This window comes from Myotis daubentonii, chromosome 3, assembly GCF_963259705.1.
Source record: "Myotis daubentonii chromosome 3, mMyoDau2.1, whole genome shotgun sequence".
Lineage (NCBI taxonomy): Eukaryota > Metazoa > Chordata > Mammalia > Chiroptera > Vespertilionidae > Myotis > Myotis daubentonii.
Window position 1 is genome coordinate 58,635,868 of NC_081842.1, and position 17,173 is coordinate 58,653,040.

Genomic DNA, 17,173 nt, shown 5'->3' on the forward strand with positions numbered 1-17,173 from the left:
CAGCAATACTTATATTAGACAAAATAGGCCTCAAAGTGAAGGCCATAACAAGAGATAAGGAAGGCCACTTCATAACACTAAAGGGATTGATACAACAAGAGGATAGAACCCCTATAAACATATATGCACCCAGTGCAGGAGCACCCAAATACATAAAAACCTCCTTGAAAATAACAAGGGAGAGATCAACAACAACACAATCATACTAGGGGACTTAAACACACCACTGACATCCCTGGATAAATCCTCTAGAAAAAAAAAATAAAAAAATCAGGAAGGAAACAGCAATCCTAAATGACTCACTAGATCAGATGGACTTAATTGACATCTTTAGAACATTTCACCCCAAAGTTACAGAATATGCGTTCTTCTCAAGTGCACATGGGACATTTTCAAAAATAGACCACATATTAGGTCACAAGCAAAGTCTCCCCAAAGTCAAGAAGATTGAAATCATACCATGCATCTTCTCAGATCACAATGGCATAATATTAGAAATAAACCACAATAAAAACAATCCGAAAAACTCAAACACTTGGAAGCTGAATAGCATGTTACTAATGATTGGGTTACCAGTGAGATCAAAGAATAAATTAAAAACACCCTGTAAAGTAATGACAATAACAGCACAACAATGCAAAATTTATGGGACACAATGAAGGCAGTCCTGAGAGGGAAGTTTATAGCACGACAGGCCTACCTCAAAAAACAAGAAAAAATGGTAGTAAATCATCTAACTCTACAACTCAAAGAATTAGAAAGAGAACAACAAGAAAAGCCCAGAGTGAGCAGAAGGAAGGAGATAATAAAGATCAGAGCAGAAATAAATGACATAGAGGCAAAAAAAAATAAAAAATTAAAAGATCAATGAAACCAAGAGCTGGTTCTTTGAAATGATAAACAGGATTGATGAGCCTCTAGCCAGGCTCCCCAAGAAGCAGAGAGAGAGGTTTCAAGTAAACAAAATCAGAAATGAAAGAGGCAAAATAACAGCAGACCCTCAGAAATTCAAAGAATTCTTTAAAAAAAAACTATGAACAACTCTACCCTAACAAACTAGACAACCTGGAGGAAATGGACATATTCCTAGAAAAACACAATCTTCCAAAACTCAATCCGGAAGATTCTAAAAATCTCAATAGGCCAATAACTATGGAAGAAACTGAAGCAGTCATCAAAAAGCTCCCAGCAAACAAAAGCCCGGGGCCGGAAGGTTTCACAGAGGAGTTTTCCAAACATTAAAGGAAGAACTAAAACATATCCTTCGCAGATTATTCGAAAAAATCCAAGAGGAAGGAAAACTTCCCAGCTCATACTATGAAGCCAGCATCACCCTAATACCAAAACCAGATACAGACAACACAATGAAAGAGAATTATAGGCCAACATCCCTCATGAACATAGATGCCAAAATACTCAACAAAATTCTAGCAAATCAGATACAGAAATACATAAGAAAGATCATACACCATGACCAAGTAGGATTTATCCCGGGGATGCAAGGATGGTACAATATCCACAAATCAATAAACGTGATACATCACATAAACAAATCGAGAGATAAAAATCACATAGTCATATCAATTGATTCAGAAAAAGCACTTGACAAAATCCAACACCCTTTCTTGATAAAAACTCTCAGCAAGGCAGGAATAGAAGGATCATACCTCAACATAATAAAAGCCATATATGACAGGCCCACAGCCAACATAATAATCAATGGGCAAAAACTAACACCATTTCCCCTAAGAACAGGAACAAGACAGGGATTCCCCCTCTCACCACCCCTGTTTAGCAAAGTACTGGAAGTACTAGCCATTGCGATCAGAAAAGAAGAAGAAATAAAAGGCATCCAAATTGGAAAAGAAGAAGTAAAACTGTTTTTATTTGCAGATGACATGATACTGTACATAGAAAACCCTAAAGACTCCATCCAAAAATTAGTGGACTTAATAAATGAATTCAGCAATGTAGCAGGATACAAAATTAATGCCAAGAAATCTAAGGCATTTCTTTACACCAATAGTGAACTTACAGAAAGGGAGACTAAAAAAGCAATCCCATTTACCATCACACCAAAAAAAAATTAAGATACCTAGGAATAAACTTAACTAAGGAGGTAAAAGACTTATATGCCAAAAAATACAGGACACTGCAAAAAGAGATAGAGGAAGACATAAACAGATGGAAGAACATACCATGTTCTTGAATTGGTAGAATCAACATCAACAAAATGTCCATACTACTCAAAGCAATCTATATATTCAATGCAATCCCCATTAAATTACCAACAGCATATTTCACAGATCTAGAATGAACATTTCAAAAATTCATCTGAAATAAAAAAAGACCTCAAATAGCTGCAGCAATCCTGAGAAAGAAGAACAAAGTAGGTGGGATCTCAATACCAGATATCAAGCTGTATTACAAAGCCACTGTTCGTAAAACAGCTTGGTACTGGCACAAAAACAGACATATAAATCAATGGAATAGAATAGAGAACCCAGAAATCGACCCAAACCACTATGCCCAATTAATATTTGACAAAGGAGGCAAGAGCATACAATGGAGTCAAGACAGTCTCTTCAATAAATGGTGTTGAGAAAATTGGACAGATACATGCAAAAAGATGAAACTAGACCAACAACTCACACCATACACAAAAATAAACTCAAAATGGATAAAAGACTTAAACGTAAGACTGAAAATCATAAAAATACTAGAAGAATCCACAGTCAGCCAAATCACAAACATATGCCGAAGGAATTTCTTCTCTGATACTGCTCCTAGGGCAATGGAAACTAAAGAGAAAATAAACAAATGGGACTACATACAAAAAAAAAAAGCTTTTGCACAGCAAAGGAAACCATCAACAAAACCAGAAGAAAGCCAACTGCATGGGAGAATATATTTGCCAATGATATCACCGATAAGGGTTTAATCTCCAAAATTTACAGGGAACTCATGCAACTCAACAAAAGGAAGGTAAACAATCCAAACCAAAAATGGGCAAAGGACCTAAATAGACACTTTTCAAAAGAGGACATTCAGAAGGCCAAAAGACATATGAAAACATGCTCAAAGTCACTAATTATAAGAGAGATGCAAATCAGAACGACAATGCAGTATCATCTCACACCTGTCAGAATGGCTATCATCAACAAATCAACAAACAACAAGTGTTGGAGAGGATGTGGAGAAAAAGGAACACTTGTGCACTGCTGGTGGGAATGCAGACTGGTGCAGCCACTGTGGAGAACAGTATGGAGTTTCCTCAAAAAACTAAAAATGGAACTCCCATTTGACCCAGTCATCCCACTTCTAGGAATATATCCCAAGAAGCCAGAAAAACCAATCAGAAAGGATATATGCGCCCCTATGTTCATAGCAGCACAATTCACCATAGCTAAGATCTGGAAACAGCCTAAATGCCCATCAGCAGATGAGTGGATTAAAAAACTGTGGTACATCTACACAATGCAACACTACGCTGCGGTAAAAAGAAGGAAATCTTGCCATTTGCAACAGCATGGATGGAACTGGAGAGCATTATGTTAAGTGAAATAAGTCAGTCAGAGAAAGATAAATACCACATGATCTCACTCATTTGTGGAATATAGAGAACAACATAGTCTGATGAACAGGGACAGATCCAAAGACAGAGAAACAGCAATCAGACTATCAGTCCCCAGAGGGAAAGTAGGGGAGGGTTGGGATAAGGGGAAGAGATCAACCAAAGGACTTGTATGCATTCATATAAGCCAAACCAATGGACACGGACAACAGGGGGATGAGAGTATGACTGCGGAGGTGGGGGGGGGGGGGGAGGTTGGGTGTTAATGGGGGGATAAGGACACATTTGTAATACCTTAACCAATAAAGAAATTAAAAAAAAATATTTGACAAAGGAGGCTAGAGCATACAATGGAGTCAAGACAGTCGCTTTAATAAATGGTGTTGAAAAAATTGGACAGATACATGCAAAAAAAATGAAACTAGATCACCAACTTGCACAAAAATAAACTCAAAATGTATAAAGGACTTAAAAGTAAGATGGGAAACCACCCTGGCTGCCAACTACACTGCACTGTGATCTGGGGACTTGTTTGTTACAGCAGTTAGATCACCCCAATAAAGACACACACACACACACACATACACACACACACACACACACACACACTTATGCCAAATAAAAAATAGCTTGAGGATTCAATAGCAACATAAACTAGCATTCAATGAGTCATGAATGACAAATCAGAATGAATACTGGGCTGAAGGTGAGGCCTTATGAGTTCAACCCCTGACTCTGTCACTCTTTAGCCATGTGAGCTTGGGCACATCTCTTAATTTAAAAATGAGAGTATTGGATTGAGTGAATGGTAAGTGCCTTGCTAGCAATACAGTTTTATCACCCCACTATTAGAAGCTTCATCACAAGAGAGGCATTGCCATATAAAGAGCACCAACAATTAATTCAGGATTCCAAGAAAGAGAGATAAAGGGATTGGCTGGCTTGGAAAGGGTTTAGAGAAGACGAGGAATCTGAGTAGATTTTGAAGGGTCTATGGAATTTAGGTAGAGAAAAGTGAGTTAGAGAGTACTGTGAGCAGCAGAATACAGGCAGAGGATAGTGTTGTGCCAAACTATTTAGGAAATGGTGATCTGACCAAAAAAGCTCAAGGAGCTCTCATGTACAGAGATGTAAGAAATGAGGCCAGAAAAGTCAGCTTCATCCAGAATGGGGTCTGGACTTTATCTTGCAGTTGGTGGTAAGGTGAGCCAGGGAAGGTTTCTGTGAAAAAGATGACCAGATGTCCAGCAATACAAAGGACTGGTCAGATTGAAGGAGAAGGACAGCAGGTACAGAGAGAACAAGCAGGGTATTCCTGCCATGCTGGATTTGTAAAGTGATAATGGGGGCCTGGGGTGAGGGAGGAATGAATGAGACCAACATATGTGAAAGCTTAAAGAAAAGACAAATTTCTAGTAGGTGATGGTCAAACTGATTATGCACTTAAAGAGAAATAAAAAAGACAGAAGAGGGCACTGGTTTGGAGGCAGATGACACACGTGGCTTCAGACACATTGGCGCTAACATATTTTCTTACAGGAAGGTCAGACACAGCTCTGGGATTTAAAAGCGGGTCCAGGCTTGACATATAGACTTGGAATAAACGGAATTTGCTGACCACAAGTGACCCGTATTTCTCTGCTCTTGTTCATCTCTCTTCTAGTTCTTCCACTTGCTGGTTTCCACCTTTGAGCTCCAACCCAGCTCAGCATGGCCTGAAACAGGACACTGGCTTAGTGCTCATACCCCCTGATATCAGTTGGTGTGTGCCTTTCCCTGCTCTGTTACTGCCTGTCAATCTTTAACCCGAAGCTCTGGGTTTCAGGCAAGCCTAGTGCCTTCATGGTGCTGTGTCCTCTGCTCTCCTCATCCCTTAGATATGGGACCTACTAAACAATCACCCTCCATCCTCATTTTGATCACCATTCTAATGAATTAATAGAGTTCTGACAATGGACTCAAGAGCCCTGACAATGACCCCCAACTCTCATCCCAGTACCATTTTCAAAAAGAGAAAGTTGCAAAAATCTAAACATGTTCTCAAGACAATTTCTACTTTAGAATAAAATACTTACACAGTTTTTGGAATTTTCTTTTCCCTAAGATCTGGATATGTATAACTTTATCTCTCTTGCTCAGCCATTCAACACATTTCATTCTTTCGTCCCCTTTATAACACCATGCTTAGCCCAGAAAAGTGTGGCTTCTGTAGTAAATGTCAGGGGCCACAGGCTAACACCCAGACACTAGTTAAGCAACAGACTCCACAACAGCCACTAGGTGTCCGGCTCTATCTTACAGCAGATGGAGGAGAGGAGCTGCTGCTGCTCTGGAGGGTTGCACCCCATTCTGCACCCAGCACTCAACCTTTCATCCACAGAGGACCCACACCTTCCTGTAGTGGCTCCTGAGGACAGCACTTCCCACACCCAGTGCTCAGAAACTGACTTAGCCACACACAGTACCCACTGATACGTCTTGCTTCTCCATGGCAGCTTGGGCACAAGTGGGCTCTAAAGGTCAGTTCATCACCTTCCACCAGGCCCTCTTAGCCCTCCGCTCAATTGCAAGGTGTCTCCCAGTCCCCACAGAGAGAGCAGTTTCCATCCTTCTGACCTGAGACCTTAGAGCTCAAGTGGCTGCCCCAGTGTTCACCCTCTGAACAGCTGGCTGAGAGTATACTGAGAATGAGCCCAAGGCACCGCCAAGTTGAGAAAAACCTGCCTTGTGAAGTAAAGAGGATAAGGATGATGTATGTCTACAAGTGCCATCTTTAATCAAAGCAAAACTGCCTCGTGAAGGCCAGTCATCTCAATTGAGACCTTACCTGGTTCTTTGGCATGTTCTTTGGCCTTGGATTCCTGAAATTCAAACAATAAAGTAGCATTCATAAATTGCCAATAATGCAAATTTCTTTACATTAAGAAAATGTGCCTGACACCAGCCTGGAGATATAAGGTCAGCAGACACAATAGTGAAAAAATACAGCAATAATGCTTTTGAATGACCCCCCCTTATGTAGTGTCACCTCCAGTTACTCAGAACAAAAATCACTGGCAAAAACTAGTCACAAATAACAGAAACCCCAGTGATTACCAAGTGTCCAGGGCATGGGGTAAGATCTGCATTTTTTCCCCATTTAACATTTATTGTGTCTTTCCCATGAACACTGTACCATTTGCTTTACACAGGTTGTCTCATCCAAACCTCACAACAATCCAACAAACCAACAAGGTAAATATACTATTACTATACCATTTTAGGAAATACTTAGTACATGCAGGATGGATCGCTATCTCCTCAAAACAATGTAAAAGTAAAACTAACACAGCAAGTTCCAGGTTAAGAGCAACCCAAAATTTTGTATCTCAACCCACCCTTATTATAACCCCCAAATCTTGGCTTTTCTGAAAGTGTCTAAGAGCAAACAAAATGTGCCTCCTTCATTATTCCAAACATGTCCCACCACATCTGTCAGTTGCATTTCTCACTGCAGTTTGATTTATATTTTTTGTTCCACTAGGTCAGTTTTAAGCAAACTGCGGCTCGCGAGCCACATGTGGCTCTTTGGCCCCTTGAGTGTGGCTCTTCCTAAGCCTTAGGAGTACCCTAATTAAGTTAATAACAATGCACCTACCTATATAGTTTAAGTTTTAAAAATTTGGCTCTCAAAAGAAATTTCAATCGTTGTACTGTTGATATTTAGCTCTGTTGACTAATGAGTTTGCCGACCACTGCACTAGGTGTTCCTCATTGTGCTTCCCATCCCACACACCTTGGGAGAACACCCTACTTCCTGGCTACTTGCTCCTTTACTTACCTTTGCTGGAATTTTCTCCTTAGAGGCATCATGGACTCCATTTGGGTCTGGAGGCAACTTGACCGTTAACTTAAATGTTCCTTTTCCTGGCAATGCTAACTCATGGTTCTCTCTCTCCAGAACGTTCTGCCGAACTGAAATATCAAAAGAAGGAGGTAAAGGAGAACCATCAAGCAATCTTTATTCACAAAATTATTCCATATTTCAAAGCCTTTGTCATCATCAATCAATTACTCAGTCATTTCCCCAAGAGACACCTTACGTAGAAAAAATAAATAAAAAGGAAAAGTTTACCAAGCAGTCATGGATTTGAATTCTATCTTTAAACTTATTTTTTTAACCTTAAGTATTTCCAGAGCCTCAGTCTTCCTGTATAATAAGCAATTAATAAAGATTGTATTATATAGGTGTTACATGGATTAAACTGAAGAAACATAAAGAATGTAGTATAGGCCCTGACTGGTTTGGCTCAGTGTATAGAGCATAGGCCTGAGGACTGAAAGGTCCCAGGTTCAATTCCAGTCAAGGGCATGTACCTTGGTTGCGGGCACATCCCCAGTGGGAGGTGTGCAAGAGGCAGCTGATCGATGTTTCTCTCTTATCGATGTTTCTAACTCTCTATGCCTCTCCCTTCCTCTCTGTAAAAAATCAATAAAATATATTTTTAAAAAAAGAATGTAGTATACCACCTGATGCTCAATGAGCACTCAGAAAGAGAGCAATATTTATTGTACAGTAAATGAAATAATTACAGCATCTGTCGCGGTGAGCTTGTGAACATTTGGTGCTGGGACATGTCATGATAAAAGCCATGTTTTAGGAAGATGACTCGGATAACCAAAAGCAGAATGGCCAGGCACCTAGTTAAAAAGTTTTTCAATCAATTCTTTTAACTTGTGAAGATAAAAGCCTCACATCTGATAGGAAAAGGAAAAGGAAAAAATGGATGGAGAGATTTAAAAACAAAATCGCATATCAGGCAGCTGGGCTGTAGTGAAAAAAACTGAACAATGAACATAAGCATTCAAAAAACCTGGATTTGAATTCCAACCCTGCATGAGTGACATTGAGAAACTATCTTCATGTCTCTTAAATCTGTTTTCTCATTCAAACCAGTGGTCTGTGAATGACTTTTGTAACACACACAAGGGGTATGCAAATGTAAGTTATAATTATAAGAGGCAGGCAGAGAAAGAAAGGCAAAGATAGTGTATCTCAGAGTGTGGAGAATAGGGAGTGAGTTTAGATGAGGAGATATGGTCGACATAGTCAGGTGGTGCAAAAATGTCAGGATGAAGGGGAACATTTGAGAGTCCCCTACTGTTCACTGTTGTAGCCCTGCCATGAATGTTGGGTGACCATGTTGCATTCTGATATGGTTGGCCTGATGAGGCCAAAGATACAGGTAGGAATCTTTCAAAAAGAGGGGCTTAAGTAGCTTTCCACCTCAACCATCCATGGAAGGGTAGGATGCCAATAGAATGAAACAGACCTCCAAAAATAATATAAGACTCAAATTTCACTCTTGATGGGAGGAAAGATGTCTTCACAGAGACTCCTAAGGGGCTGCCCCAAGTTTGAGGAAGGGCTAGATAAGAACCCGGTGCCAGAGAGGAAGCTAAGTTTTCTAAGTCAAGTTGTCCATGGACGTCTGTGATACCTTCCTTTTATTATTCCCTAGACTTTGGTAGAGTCCTATCCAGACACTTATTTTTTTTTTTATTGATATCAGAGAGGAAGAGAGAGAGAGATAGAAACATCAATGATGAGAAAGAATCATTAATCGGCTGCCTCCTGCATGCTCCCTAATGGGGATGGAGCCCACAACCTGGGCATGTGCCCTTGATGGCAATCGATGGAACCCGGACTTGGCTAGGGCCACACATTTAAATGTGCCAGCCTGGCCCTGGCTTGTGTTGCTCAAAGGTAAGAGTGTCGATCCTCCCATGGAAGGGCCAGGGGTTTGATTCCTGGTCAAGGGCACATACCTGGGTTTCAGGTTCCATCCTTTGGCCCCAATCAGGGCGAGTGCAGAAGGAAACCAATTGATGTGTCTCTCTCACATCAATGTTTCTTTTTCTCTCTCTCCCTTTTCCCCCTATACCTTCCACTCAATGGAAAAAAAAAATCCTTGGGTAAGAATAAACTAAACCAATTAAATTATAAAATAAAAATGTCAGCCTGGCTCGGCTGGTGTGCTAGTGGTTGAGCTTCAACCTATGAACCAAGAGGTCAGAGTTCAATTCCAGGTCAGGGCACATGACCGGGTTTCAGACTCTATCCCGCATAGGAGGCATGCAAAAGGCAGCCAAACAATGATTCTCCCTCATCATTAATATTCTATCTTTCCCTCCCTTCCTCTCTGAAATCTATTAAAAATAATTTAAAAATAAATGAATGTGCCATCCTGTTCTGTGTACAATATGCATGGGCATCACTACTTCAAGATGACAGAGGGTAGCAAGATCAGTAAGTGCTCCCCAACAAGGAAACGGTGAATCTGGGAGGAATAAGGCTGAATCTCTGATGTCCAGCCACCCTGACCTATGTCCTTTCTGCACAAATCTCAAACCGTCTACACTTACTTTTGTTAATGGGTTTCGTTACCCCAAAGAGACTGACAATAATCAGGAGCTAAATTATGACCAGAGAGGATGATAAATGTACACATCCAAAAATCTCCCAAGTCAATTTACGCTCAACTTTTCAGATATTCAATGAACTGTATAAAAGTGAGATGCAGCTTCTCAATAGTTCTGGTTGCTCTACAGTCATTTCCACAGAGAAATGCTGGTGGGCTCAGCCTGATTATGTGAATTATATGACTAAAGGCATGTTTCACGACAAGACTGCACCTGCTGAGGCCACTTCCTGGTGTGGAGGGGATGGGTCTCCCTGTAAAGACAAGATCTCCTGCCCTAGGACTGCCAGGGCAGGTCATTCATTGTTAGCAAATTGCCTGGCAACTTGCTGCTGAGAAAGCTGCTTCTGATAGGAAACCGAAACTGACTGGGACTTTCCACTCCCCAAGAACTTTGACCATAAAATGTCATCAGTTGCAGGGATTATGAGATGTCTGTGCTGGGGGTAACACAAAGGGGCCATTGAGCAGTGTGGGGGTGGAGGTAGGGGGTCCTGGGCTAAAACAGGTGAAGGAAGGAACCTGGCAGGAGATTGAAATGGTTCTAATTTGAGGGCTAGAACAGAATGATGTTATCATCACAGAATCATATTTTGCACTGGTTGTATGTCTATGCTGTGTGTATTTCCTATAATGGGCTCCCATTTTGTTCATCCAGGGACATCAACAAGTAGCATTCTCAAACTTTAGTGCCTCAGAGTCACCGAGGGTGCTGGTTCAAAGTGCTGATGCCCTCACCCACCCACACTCAGGGTTCCTGAGTCTCTAGGACAGAGCTGGGCTGTGCCTGTTTAACCTGCTGAGGGTTAATGAGATGCTAAAGAAGAAAGAATTGTTGCTAAGGGCCAGAATCTTGGTGATGCTAACAGTTGGAATCAAAGTGGTAACATCCCTTGAGAAAATGACTTATATCATACAGCTGCCCTTCTGTGCATTCCTTGGTGAAATTAATCCTTGCAAAACTGTGTACCTGTTTCCATAAAGCTCTGGGCCCAGCAGGTCTCCTGTCTCCTGCCCCCTGCCCGCCTCACTTCTTTCACACTTATTTGTGTTCCCCTTTCCTCTCTGGGTTTCATCTTTCCTTCCTGGATCCTTGCTTAAAGCTTTCCAATTGCTCTCATGGCCTTGTAAGCCTCCTTTCCTCTCCTCTGGCCCAAATGCTTCTCAAATCCAGGGAAGGAAAGTAAGATTAGGGGTTGTTCACATCCTCTCCTGTGAGATTCCAATGGAAAAGGTGTGTGCTCTGGGAGTGTCTGGTCACGTGCTACCCCCTAAATGACCTGGTGGTTGTCTTAAGCAAGCAGATGTTTGGTATACGTCCTCCCCCTTTGGTTTTTTTTTTTGTGTTTTTTGTTGTTGTTATTGTTGTTAATCCTCACCAGAAGATATTTTTTCCTCTGATTTTTAGAGAGTGGACGGAAGGGGGAGAGAGAGAGGGAGGGAAGGAGGGAGAGAGAAGGAGAGAGAGAGAGAGAGAGAGAAAGCAAGAGAGAGAGAGAGAGAAACTTTGATGTGAAAGAGACACATCAGCACAGGATTGAACCTGCAACCCTTCAGTGCACTGGCCCATGCTCTAACCACTGAACCCACCAGCCAGGGCCTCCCTTTTTCTTCAACAGCAAAGCAAGCGGGAGGAGAGAACTCAGCTGCTCAGCTGCCTGTGAGGGGGGAACTTCCCCCTCAAAAGCTCAAAACTCTCAACCTCCTTCAACCCAGTCTGAGGACCAGCCTGAAACCGAGTGACAGGTGACGACCAACAAAGACAGTGGTGATCAGGAGCAAGCTATCATCTCCCTCCAATAACTCTCTCTATGTCACCCAGGCAATGTGATTTTAAGCAGGCCTCTGCCCCTGCCCAGGTAACCCCAGAACCACTGGGAAGCTCCACAATACATGGGGAAATCTCATGGCTCCTCCCATTGCTTAGCCCCTTTCCTTCCTCTCCCCTCCTCCCCCTGTAAATGTTAACAGAAGGAAGAAGGGCTTTCCCTCCTGCCCTCTCAAATGCACTGCCCATTCCCAGAGAATCAGTTACCAAATCCAGAATAGCACACAAATATGTCTCTTCCATCCCCTCACTGATTTTCATTGTTAAGGACTCACTTGTCCTCACTCAGAATAACTGCAGGTATCTCTTCAAAGGTCTGATTTTCATGGTCTCTCCCAACAGAAACCAATGTGCCTATTTTCAACCAAATTTATCTCCCTAACGGATAGTTGGACTTTCATCCCTGGAAACTTTCTCTTCCCTTAAAATCGTGTTCCCATAAACCTTGGGTGTTCTAGAACTGCTGCCTTAATAAGCAGAAGACCAAAAGAGCAAGAGATGCAACTCTGCCATTAGCACTCTGTGTATTAATACATTAATGCACAATTAGCCTTGTAAAAGGAGGCCAGTGCCCGGGCTCTCAGCGCCTTTCTGTTCTCCCTGGCGCGGTTCTGCCCCCACCCGCCACCTCCAGGCAGAGGCAGCACCGCTGAGTTCCTAGAAGCGCGGGGCAGAGGAACGCAGGGACCCCGCGCATTTCTGGTCCATTCTGCAACCCTCGCACCGCCAACTGCTGCTGCTGGAGCCGGTCCCGCTGCGCGCCCCAGTCCAAGTGTCCCCACAGGGAGAGCCCCATGGTCTCCTCTCACCCCCGCCCAGGCGCCTCTCACCTTCAAGCTGGTGGAAGAGCACTAGGAAGCGGGCCTGGCTGCAGGGTTCTTGTTGGACCTCACACTCCCCGCCTCCCGATCTCTTCTGGTTCCGGAAGTACAACTGCAACTTGGTGATCAAGCTCTTCGGGGGATCGGGACCCCAGGACCCCTCGACCAGCAGCGGGAAGTAGCCGGGCGCAGCCATCCTCAGCCCTGTTCAGGGAGGAACTGCTAGTCCTACCCCAGCTCAGGCAGTTAACTTTGCCTCTTTCGCTTTCATTTGGGGGTGAGGGAGGGAACTCCTCCCTGCTCTTAGGTAACTGCCTTTGGCTGTAAACAGCAACCTCAGATTTGATGAGTTACAACCTCAGAATTTTCACTTTCATCTGGGGCCCAGGGCAAGGCCATCCAGGTATTTGGGTGAACACGGGTCCCTAAAACCAGGGCTCATCTACCACACACACAAGCCACAGGGGCAATCAGCAGCTTTGTGTCACAGATTTCCTGCAGCTTTATTTTTGCCTCAAGAGGACATTTGACAAGGAAGCAAAATGGCTCATCAAACTGTGGATCTTTAGAACATTTGGGGTCCATTGGGAACTTCTTCCAACAATTAATGAGCTGTGAGAATTTTACCTCCTTTTCCTTCCTTTGCAGTTTGTTCCTGGATCTGCTAATATTGTATGTCTAGAAATGGGGGCCGGAGGGGAGGACAGTACATTCACAGGTTTTTTACATAACATTTACAAGGTGCCATGCACTTGGGATGGATTTAACAGATGGACACAGTTCCTGCCCTCTCTGAGCTCAGGAAGCTGCGGGACAGAGGAGTTAGGACACAGGGGAATGAGTGCTCTTGGAAGGAATACAGAGGTGTTCAGAGAATGGAACAAATTAGGAGGGGCTCAGGGAGGGCTTATGGGAGGTAAGATGTAACCTGAGGCCTAAGGATGATGGGGGATAACCTTGGAGGTGTGAGAAGAGGGCATGCCATTGTGTTGTACGTGTACAGAACCACTGGCTGTTGTGTGGCAGCTAGAGAAGAGGCAGGGAGACCTCCAAGCGCCTACTGTGTTGTCCCAGGTGGGAGATGGGAGTGGCTGAGACCAGGGTGCTGGCAGAGGAGGACCTTCTGAGAAAAGGCAGGATTCCAAATCCATACTGAAGGCACAGCTGCAGGACTGGATGAAGGATGTGGGATGACAGATGTCGTGAGCTACTAGCTGGATTAGTGATTTTCACCGGTGTGCCACAAGAATTTTTAAAACATGCAATACCTGACTATTTAGTCAGGGACATTGACCTCTCGTCCCTTAGATTGTCAAGTAAAAATATGACAACTCCAACACAACAATAGCCATCTGGTGTGAATGAATCAAAATTATACCTTTTATTTTGTTTTTGTCAGATTGGCAAAAATATAATATTTTATTGGTGTGCCACAGAATTTTAGTAATTGGTTTATGTTTGCCATGAGATGAAAATGGTTGAAAATCACTGGGCTAGATCATAATGACATCTACCAGATAGGAACACCCAGGGAAGGCCAGAAAGGTGGAAGAGAAGCTAGGAGTGTGTGCATCCTTGACCCATAATAAGAGTGTTTCCAGTGAGAGGGAGTGATTTTCATTCAAACGCTACCAGTGCATCAAGGAAGAGAATGTCGCTTGGACTGCTGAGGACCTTGCAAGCACTGTCTCCTAGTCCGGGCAGGAGACAGAGATGGCCCTGGACGGAGGGAAGGAAGGGAAGGAAGTGGAGACAAGCGAAGCCAGCTCTTCCAGAAGTGTGACTGAAGGGGAAAGGGAGTTAGGCAGCAGTTTATGGGGTTATAGGATCAGGCAGTTGTTAAGTTTGTTTTCTGGCTTTTAAAATCGTTTAAGATGGAAGAGTCTTGGCATGTTTAAATATTGGTAGAAAGAAGTGAAGGAAGGTTGAAGATACAGGTTGTGGGAGAAGGTGGGGTGGAATCCTGGAGGCAGTGGTAACCTGAGGAAGGGGACACTTTTCCCACGCACCAGGAACAGGTGGAGATGGAGTAGAGAAGCGGGGAATTCTGAATGGCTGTTGATGGAAGGTATGGAAGTCCTTCCCTGGTAGATTCTGTTTCCTCTGTGAAGGAGATAGTGACGTCTCTCAGATTCTGCCAAAATTAGGGCTGCTTCCCCCTGCAGGACTGGACCTGACATATTGTCCCTTAATAAAAAAGAAACTACATTTCAGAGATGGTCCAAAGAGAATTCACTGGGCTTTTGTTCTGATCTATAATAATGCTGAACTGTATTCAGATATTTTCTCCAGTTTTCTACCTGCAGGTGGTGCTCATCATCCAGTTCAAACCAACATGGTCCACAATTCAGAAATGGGGAGGGCACAGAAGGGCAAGTCATAGCCTCAGCCACACAGCAGTGGCTGTTTCCCCCACAAGGTGTCCCACCCCAAATCACAAATAAAATCAACATCCTCTTTTCACTAGAATTTGGGGCACCAGAACTGGGCAAACAGTTTTTCTTTTTCCTCACATAATCATTTTCAAGAAATAAAATCAGAGTTAAACTGAAACTATTTATGGGTGAGGCAAAAGTAGGTTTATAGTTGTAAGTACATGAAAGACAGAGTTTACGCTTTTTAAAATTTTATTTATTTATTTATTTATTTATTTATTTATTTATTTATTTATTATTTTAATCCTCACCAGAGGATATTTTTCCCTTGATTTTTAGAGAGGGAAAAACAGAGAGAAATATCTATGAGAGAGGAACACATCGATTGGTTGCCAGCCGGAGAGGAGGCTGTAGCTGAGGTACGTGCCCTTAACTGGAATTGAACATTATAAACTGATGAACAAAAATAGATACAGAGGCAGAGCAACATCGAACAGACTGTCCAAATACAGTGGGAGGGCAGGGGAGGGTTAGAGGGTGGGTAAGAGATCAACAGAAGGACTTGTATGCATGCATATAAGCATAACCAATGGACACAAGACACTGGGGGCTATGGGAGGCCAGGGGAAGGTCAAGGGGAGAAAATAAAGGAGACATATATAATACTCTTTGTAATACTTTAAGCAATAAAACAATTAAAAAAATTACTAATGTATCTATCCGAATTTGTAAGTGTCAAGGATGCACAGTATGTCCCTCGATTAGACTGCCTACATATTGAAAAGGAGAAATTTTCTGTACCTTTTCTGGCGCAATACACAGCCCCATTGTTAAAAGAGAGTGTTGTAAGTCTGCAAAAGCTTTATGAAGAGTGTTTACATTCTCATGAGCAAGTAAGATGTCATCCATATAATGGATGATGTATGCCTGGGTGTGTTGCTGCTGTATGAGGTAGATAGCTGTATCCACAAAGTCCTAGCATAGTGTAGGACTGTTAGCCATTCCCTGCGGCAGCACTTTCCAGCAATATCTTTTCGCTGGCTCCTTAAAATTTATTGCAGGGACACTAAATTCAAATTGTTTACAATCATCTGGATGCAAAAGTACAGTGAAAAAACAATCCTTTAAATCTAGAATGAGTACCTCATAATTGCAGTAGTTGAGGGTAGCCTGGTTGAAGGGGGCCCATAATCTCTATGGTCCTATTTATTGGAGGTCTTGTAAAAGCTTTCACCTACCTGATTTTTTCTTAATTACAGGTATATTCCAAGCACTATAAGTAGGCTCAAAATGACCAACTTCAAGCTGTTCTTGCACAAGAAGCTGCATTGCTTGAAGCTTCTCTCCAGTTAGGGGCCATCGATCAACCCAAACAGGGTCATTAGAGAGTCAAGTAATTTTTTCAGCAGTCTTTTGGGTTGGAGAAATGACCAAGGCCCCTAATAAAAAGGCTGTGGGTCCTTGTATCCTAACCCTCTTCTCCCTGGCAGTGTGGACGTGGGGATAGGAGATAGTCTGCCTTGCTGCCTTTTGCCTTGTCCTTTAACAGGATAAAATCCTTGATTTAACCTTTGTGCTATGACCACAGTGTTAGGACTCATGAGTAATACCCCCATTTGTTGTAGAATGTCCTTTCCCCAGAGGTTAACAGGCAGATGATCAAGCACATAAGGTGTAAAATATCCTGTATTCCCCTCTGGATCCTCCCATTTAATAAGCTGCACACTCTGTTGAGGTTGAGAGACTTGTCCAATGCCTTGTAGATCAGCAGTGGCTGTATTAAGAGACCATGCAGAGGGCCAGTGCCTGGAGGCGGCCACTGAAACACCTGTCCCCGTATCTATTATTCCTAGGAAGGCTTTCCCGCTTAATTTCAACTCTAGTTCTGGGCGCCCTTGTTTAACTAGCTGTGTCTAGTACATTTGATTAGAGCCGTGGTTCTCAACCTTGGCTGCACATTAGAATCACCTGGGAATCTTTTTAAAATCTTCGTTGGATGAGGCCCAGAAATCAGGATTTTAAAAAGATTCCCAGGTGATTCTAATGTGCAGCCAAGGTTGAGAACCACTGGATTAGAGCAGTGGTTCTCAACCTTCTGGCCCTTTAAATACAGT

At 42.8% G+C, this 17,173-nt stretch overlaps 1 protein-coding gene across 1 annotated transcript in view; it reads right to left on the reverse strand.

The window, feature by feature from the left end:
* The window catches only part of LOC132230335 (protein mono-ADP-ribosyltransferase PARP14-like), a 181,123-nt gene extending 168,185 nt beyond the window's left edge, over positions 1–12,938 (reverse strand). Inside the window, exons 1-3 of the mRNA XM_059687654.1 lie at positions 12,694–12,938; positions 7,395–7,528; positions 6,402–6,435 (exon numbers count right to left, since the gene is read on the reverse strand). Of these exons, the coding sequence (XP_059543637.1) occupies positions 6,402–6,435; positions 7,395–7,528; positions 12,694–12,880 (355 nt within the window). The 5' untranslated portion in view covers positions 12,881–12,938. The remainder of the gene's footprint in view (positions 1–6,401; positions 6,436–7,394; positions 7,529–12,693) is intronic.
* Positions 12,939–17,173: the final 4,235 nt, after the last annotated feature.